The sequence below is a fragment of the Cibotium barometz genome, chromosome 4 (genome assembly GCF_041138505.1).
Source record: "Cibotium barometz isolate CiBa-2024 chromosome 4, ASM4113850v1, whole genome shotgun sequence".
In the NCBI taxonomy this organism is placed as follows: Eukaryota; Viridiplantae; Streptophyta; class Polypodiopsida; order Cyatheales; family Cibotiaceae; genus Cibotium; species Cibotium barometz.
This window is the reverse complement of record NC_141049.1, coordinates 10,511,737-10,519,087: the sequence shown is the minus strand read 5'-3', so window position 1 is coordinate 10,519,087 and position 7,351 is coordinate 10,511,737. Positions and strand designations below refer to the sequence as shown.

Here is a 7,351-nt window from a genome sequence, read left to right as displayed (position 1 = left end):
TGAGTTACATCTCAAAACACATTTTACATTGCACCTAATTTTTCTTTGCACATAGTTTGTCATTTTTATGTTGAAGATTAATCACCATAAGTGGGTCACACTTTCATATTTGGCTTCACTTTGAGAATCATTAAACTTCATCAATCCCCACTCAACATTTCTTCTTGGAAGACTAGAAAGTTTTAGATAAGCAATGGTATAGACTCTCTACATTAACAAAAAAGAAACCCTAAAGAGCAAACAAAAACCCTATTAATCAACGTACCAGATTGTGTTATCAAGAGGGAAAAAGAGGATGCTTGATAGGTTTGGGATCCCAAAATCTAACTACTTGGGCTTCATTTCACTATGTATCCTTATGCATCATTTGCATTGGTTATGTATCCATATATCCATAGTCTGGTGCTCTTGAGAATCTCTATTCATCGAAGAACCTCAACATTGGTAGCTTTAATTATGTGAGTTATCAAAGAAAAATTGACTATTTGATCAAGCCTTGTTTCCATTCGATTGTTAATGTGGTCTTAGCGATGCCATCCCAAGTTTCAAAGTCCTTGCTGATTGTAGAAAGGGTTGCAATGCGAGAACAAGGAAAATTTGTTTTAATACTGTGTGTCATGACAGCAGCGCCCACGTATGTTGATCTTCGGTTTCATAAAATCAACTAACGTTGTTTAGATCTAAAGGAGTTCGCCAAGCAATCGAGTTCTACTGATTAACTAGTACAATACATTGTCCTCCCATCTCGGGATGGGGGCAACAGACAATAGATTCAGTGTAGCCAGCAGCTTTTGGTCTTTCTTCTTCTTCTTCTTCTTCTTCTTCTACTACTTCTTCATGATATACAAACATGGGTTTGTGAGCGCTACACAGACAACTGCCACACTGATGAGATGCCGTGCTTCCCTCCTTCAGTTAATCAATGCATGCTGCCTCAGAAAGCACTCTTCTTCTAAAATGATGGGGTGAACGGAGCCTGTTGCCTTCCGTGCTGCATGCTCAGGGATCAACTTGAAAACACTCTTCTTCTTAAGATGATGGGGTGAACAGAGCCTGCTGCTTCCGTGCATGCTCAGGAATCAACTTTTGGAGCAGCTCGGGAGTCGCACCTTTGAGCTCTGGAAGGATGTTGTTAACAGAGCACACATCAAACTCTTGGAACAAGCATCAGCATTTCCTTACACAGCAGATTGTGACACAAATGGCACGTGTGACCTGGTGTACCTTCAGAATCAACCCTTACCTTGAGGCTTGAAATTGAACAAGGGGGGCAAAGGCCGCCCATTAGGAAGGCGAGTGTTTGCATCTCGCAACTCATCAAAGAAGGGATGTATGCAAGCTTCCAACTGGACAAAAGCAACCCTCATAAACATCACGTTTTGTAAGACACAGCAGAATGTCTGTATTCTACTGGCACCAAACATGAAGTAGCTTTATTAAATGAGAGGTAGAAACCATCTTACAGCAGTGCAACGTAAATTGGGAGAGTATTGCAATAGCCGTGACACCAGATCCACTGCTTCTGGTGGCAAGCGTTTCTGGAAAACCTGTATGCAAAAAGTGGAAAAAAGTCAAATGCAGACCTGCAGCCTCTCTCCCTTGCATCTCCTATCACACAGACTGTCTACACATTGTACTATTTTGGTCTCATAGGCCACTTTGGCCTTCAGCAGATGTTAATGAATCTCTCTCTCTCTCTCTCTCTCTCTCTCTCTCTCTCTCTCGTTGGCCCACTTTTACTCTCCAACAGGATGTCCCCCCTCTCCAACAGGATGTCCCCCCTAGCCTGCTTTTGGCAGCCTGACTTGCTTCCCACACCAAGGCAGCTCGAGTTCTGTGGACGATTTGATGGGGTCTCCTGCTTTCATGCATCATATCCTCCCGGGACTTTGCCATCCCCACCCCCACCAAGGGTAGACAGCAAGTCTATTGTTGCTTTGTGGGCTTCCAAAAGGCTTTGATTCAGTACCAAGGACATGGCTATTGGGCCGCGTACCGGAGCTCCATTTCCCACAAGAGATGAAGTGGAGTGTGATGGCATCGTACGAGTCAGTGACGGGCTGGGGTTGGGCACCAGCTCTATCCAGGAGATACATAGCACCATCAGGGTCCAACAGGGCTGCCGACTATCCCCTACACAGATATGGACTAAATAAAGATGGCTTAGTCCTCATTTCGGATTCAGCAGATCTCATCTGTATGGACTAAATAAAGATGAGACCTAAGACTTTCGGGGGGGCATAGCTTCTTGCCTTTCTCAGATAGTGGTGCCCACTCTCCTATATGAAGATGGCTTAGTCCTCATTTCAGATTCAGCAAAGGGTTTACAAAAGGCACCTTGATGAGCACTTTTGTGATGATAGGGAACCCATAGTGATTCTTGGTAACACCATGATCATGTGCTTTAACACTTCACATCAGGTTGCATCCAGATAATCGTTCTTGTCTAGAGCAATGTGGTTGATCTTGTCTCTTCATATGTCTACCTTGGGGTTACTTTCACTCGTCCAATCTTCTCTACTCAGTCAGCTGCCCTGGCCTGCCTACAGAGACGTTATGCCACCCTTGCCCAACCAGAGAGATGGTGCTTTCAGGACCATACCCAAGAGCTGAGCACTAAAAGCTGGTTGTTTGACACACTTGTTTAAATTCAGATGCCCAGTGTACTATGAGATATGAGGGAGGTTTCATTGTCTCTTCAGGGAGAGCGTTGGGCCCCCTCCCATGACTAATGCATAACTGAGATAGAGATGTTTGGTTCTGTACCTTCTAGAGCTTCAGCGTCACAAAGAACCTTATTGAGACTACAGACAGAGAGACAGGATCATAAAGACATCACTCAAGAGAAAGGATCATCCCTCAAATTGAACTCAACAACTGTAGCTGGATCTTGGGCATGGCCTGCTCATGGGCATTCTAAAGACAGTCCTGTTCCACAGCAAACAGTTGCTCGGGAGCCGGGGTGTTGAATGGGATTGGGGAAGAAGGCTGGGGTTCGGGTGACAGTTGGGAAACCGTCGATACTGATGTGGCAATAATGGTTGGTAGAGTTGCACAATGCGGAAGCAAAACAAAGGAGAGTGGGAGCAAAGGAGAGAAAGAGCACTTCTTGACAAGGTCACCTTTATTATAGCATGAGGCTTTTACAATGGCAATAGCCAGCAGAGAGTGTTACAATTGTGCTAGGATTGGATAAGTAAAGTGATTATGAGGAGGCCCCTTTTATAGTGATACAAGGAGCTGGCCGACTGCCCCTAGGAGCTGGCCGATTGCTCCACGACCTTCAAATAGAGTGAAAATAGATAAACCCCTAATAAATATGCATGGTCTCCACACACTGAGATGCACAGTATTCTAACACCCCCTCTGTAGCTCATAGTGTGCAAGATTCTGAAGAAGATCAGCTGATCAAGATGTACCCATGGACCCTCCAGTACTGCAAATACCAGAATCACCTCAGAGAGAGCACCCGCCAACCTGTTTCCTCCAAACATAATGCCACCATGAATAGCAAAGAAATCTTCTTGGCTCCAAACTCCCACACCAATGTGCAGTGAACTCCAAGAATAGAATGATGATCTGCTCGACACACCACGCCCATTATCCCCCAATAGTGGACTGTGAACACATCACGTCCCAAAACCTCGAACAATGAACTTGGAACAGATCATGTCCATAGTCTCTGCTACACCAAAAGCTGACCTTGTCCTGCCAGATTTTTAATGCTCGGAACTCACGGTTCCCATGCATCAGAAAATGGAGCTACTTACAGCCCCCTCTCCAGCCCACAAGCCTCCTCTGGCTAGAAGCACATGGGGGAAACTTCATGTATACTAGCAGAACACCATCGTAGTCCTCCCGAGCCGGAAGCGCTCTAGGAGAACTAGAAGAGTCACTAGAAGTATTTGTATCACTGTCTTGTGTTGTGTCTTGTCCTTCTTCTTGGACAAACAATTGAAGAGCATTTCCTGGGAAGTAGAGATCAACATTCTCGCCCTCCTCCTCCTGCATCTTGAACTATCCTTGAGAAGCCTGCCGCAAGCGCAAGGTGAAGAAGCGCAGGAAAAACTGTAGAAATGGAGGACTAACTGCATTCTTACACTGCTGGATATGTTGAGCAAAGCAGACACCTCATATCAAGCAAGTTGTGGGTTGACTATTCGACCGAGAGGGATTTAGATTTCATGCAGTGCAGGTTGGCTTGGTAGAGCTGCATACCACCTGATTTCACCATTGAAATTTACAAATTTTGCTTTCCTAAATTACGCTTGACCAAACCAGACAAGACCAGCCCATGTCCGTACTAGGTGCCCAAATTACAAGCCTGGATGCCCATACATGTTCTACCGCAGCCCACTTCTTGTCCCGCCATCTAAACCTGGCTAAACCAAGCCTGCTTTGGTGGGCAGCCCACCCTTGGCCTAGACTGCAGGCTTGACTTCCAGAATACAACTGCAACACTGTTTTTGGTGACCCCCCGGGCTGGATGTGCCGCCTCACATTCACCCCCACTAGACCTCAGTTGGCCTCAGTTGCATGGCCTACCCATGAGCAATTAACAAGGGCCGCAATTCATCGGTGAATCGGCTTTCAATGCATGACAAACAGGGTTTTCTTTAAACCCAAGGAGATACTACATCACCTTCTTCTTGGTCCCCATTTGAACTGATCGATCTGCTCCTGAACCAAAAACTCATGAAAACCACCAACATGAATCAAATATGGCTCGTCTTCATCAGGAGGGGAAACCGTATCTGGGCTATGATACTCTCCAAGGTTGCTTACAGGACACTAAATGCATACACCAAAAACTCGGTAAGTCCACCTTGAAACTCTCCAAGGTTGCTTACCGAAGCACTAGATGCATGCATTAAAAACCACAGCACTCAGTTTCTGGCTAATCTTGAACAATAGTTTCTTCTTAGGTGCAAACTTGAAATAAACTTTGTGACTCTGCTTAAGACAATGCTTTTGGATCTTCAGATAAAAATGATTCCCTTCTTTGAAAGATACATACACCCCGATTCCCATCCTGTTTGGGTTTATCGGCTCCTGTCACTTGCTTCTGTTAAAGCTTCCACCTCTCCCTTGATCTCCGTCTCAGCATCTTTTCAACATTAACCACCACCAGTTTTTCTCCATAGGGGCGAGTCAAAGTCTCCACAGCTCTGTTAGGCCACTGGTTGATCATAAACAACCTCAAAGGGAGTTTGCTGTGCAGATACCTCAACTAGGTCATATATGGCATCCTCCAACAAAGAAACACGATCCAAAGATCCTCACAATAGAAACAAACCCGGTCCAATAAGATGGACACTAGGTACCCGTGCAAAGAGCCCCCTCTTGGGGGGATCCTGTGCATCAACAGTCATCCCCAGGACACTTCATTCGAAGCATATCACAGATGATGCACCCGAATGGCTGCACGTAAGGTTGGCCAAAGCCCATTTCATTGCCCAATGAGATGATGAGGTGCTTGTGAAAGGAGTCTGCCTACACGTTCATCCTAAGACACTGCATAAGAAGCCTATTACAAATGATGCACACGAATAGCTGTATGTAAAGTTGGCTGTAGCCCATCGCCCATCCATAAGCCAGCTAGCATGTTCCCTATGGTCCACTGTATCGTGAGGCATCAGCAACAACTTGTAGAAAAGAGAAACCCTGGTAAACGCCTAAACTAGTATTGTAATAGTACAGAGAATTGTAGAAGAAATGTTCTAAAAGATAATACAAGCTGCAACTACTGTGTAGGTGAAATTACCAAAACCCCAGACCTTGCTCTGAAAGGAAGAGGACAAAAAGGTGGCTGAAATGTATGTCCATGTTGCTTGCAGGTTTTGAAGGGCTGAATGCTCAAACCATAGAGTGAAAGGTTATTTAAATAAGTTCATAGCAGCCCCTACCTGATTTCTTGCCTGATCGAACTGATATGACCTTTAAAATTTTATTATTCTACTTAACCGGTTCTCACTTTGCTTGACCAGCCCATCCACGCATGGTGTCCAACTCAGTCACACACATGTTGAGCCGCCCATATCTGCTGTCCAGCCACCAAACCTGCTCGCATGGGCAGCTCACCTGGCTTCCAGAAAGCGCCTACAACCCTGCTGATAGACCACTGGCTGGACGTGCATCACAGGTGACCTCGCACTCTCAGGTTGAAATCAAATCTTGATTCAACCTCTTTTTAGGAATCTTCTGTTTGAAAAGTTCCCACCACTCGCCAATGAGGTGATAGCTCAAGTGGTGAAGGTGTTTGCCTAGGACCAAGAGGTCCTGGGTTCAAAATCTCCCTTGGTACTTCCTCGGCAATCGCCTACGGGCGGTGAAAAATCAGTAACTACGGGAAGATCTTGGGCCAAAGGCGAGTTGAAAAAAAAAAAGTTCCCACCACTCTTTAACTTACACATAAGCGCAACATAATCAAGATGTCCATCTGCATCAAAACTCCTTGGGCTTGTCCTCTTTTCAGAAAGCTCCCAACACTCTTCAAGCTCCAGCATCTATCCACTTCAGGATTGCTTGTCCTTTGATGCAAAAGTGGAGCATCCACCAAAATCTTTGTATGTCCATTACATTGGAATTATGGTGTGAGACTTAAAAGTAAACGGAACTTAAGTACTTCCAAAAGTACTTGCTCCTTGCTCCACCTCAAGATTTGAAGGAACTTCCTCCTCCAACTACTCCTCAAAGCAGTGGTTCCCTTACTAGAACCCTCGCTGGAGAACCCTCGCCGGTCATCATTATAGTAGCTATGCAAGATGCTTGGGCTGATGCAGATGACCATCTATGGGAATTATGACTTCAAAACTTTCACAACCCTGCATACCTGCTCACCACCACAATTTGCTAGCACTAGTAAGACACTAACTGTCCTTCTCATTGGGCTTCTCAGAGAAATGATATGGCATAGAGTTTTGCAAATTTAAGTGCTTCTTTCTAGAGTTAACCATTAACTTGCTGGACCAAGCCCTTGACTCTGGTTGTAGACAGTCAAATCTAAACACTATGACGCACAATTAAGACCCTTCATCAGAAATTGACTGGTACATACCTTGTGCCATGGATGAGCTTTGACTTGAGGAAGCTTAAAATCAGTGTTCTGAGGATTCATGCACTTCAACTCCTCTCTGGTTGGGGTACCGAGCACCTTACGTAGCACACCAATTGAAATGGCTAAAATGTCCCAATGTAATAACCAAAACGGTCAAAAGCTCGAATTACAGCAATTCTTACCCTGATGATTTCAACAAGTTGGTCTATACCACTCTCTCCAGGAAATAGTGGCTGTAAAGGACCCAAAAAAGAAGATACATAAGCAAAGTCCCTCATAAAATGCCCAGGTAGC

At 45.1% G+C, this 7,351-nt stretch overlaps 1 protein-coding gene across 1 annotated transcript in view; it reads right to left on the bottom strand.

Annotated features, from left to right (window-relative positions):
• Window positions 1–582: 582 nt before the first annotated feature.
• Window positions 583–7,351, bottom strand: part of LOC147638900 (shaggy-related protein kinase epsilon-like) — a 76,789-nt gene continuing 70,020 nt past the window's right edge. The window contains exons 8-12 of the mRNA XM_086785431.1: window positions 7,240–7,290; window positions 7,058–7,153; window positions 1,464–1,547; window positions 1,244–1,346; window positions 583–1,118 (exon numbers count right to left, since the gene is read on the bottom strand). Coding sequence (XP_086641557.1) covers window positions 1,030–1,118; window positions 1,244–1,346; window positions 1,464–1,547; window positions 7,058–7,153; window positions 7,240–7,290 — 423 coding nt within the window. The 3' untranslated portion in view covers window positions 583–1,029. The remainder of the gene's footprint in view (window positions 1,119–1,243; window positions 1,347–1,463; window positions 1,548–7,057; window positions 7,154–7,239; window positions 7,291–7,351) is intronic.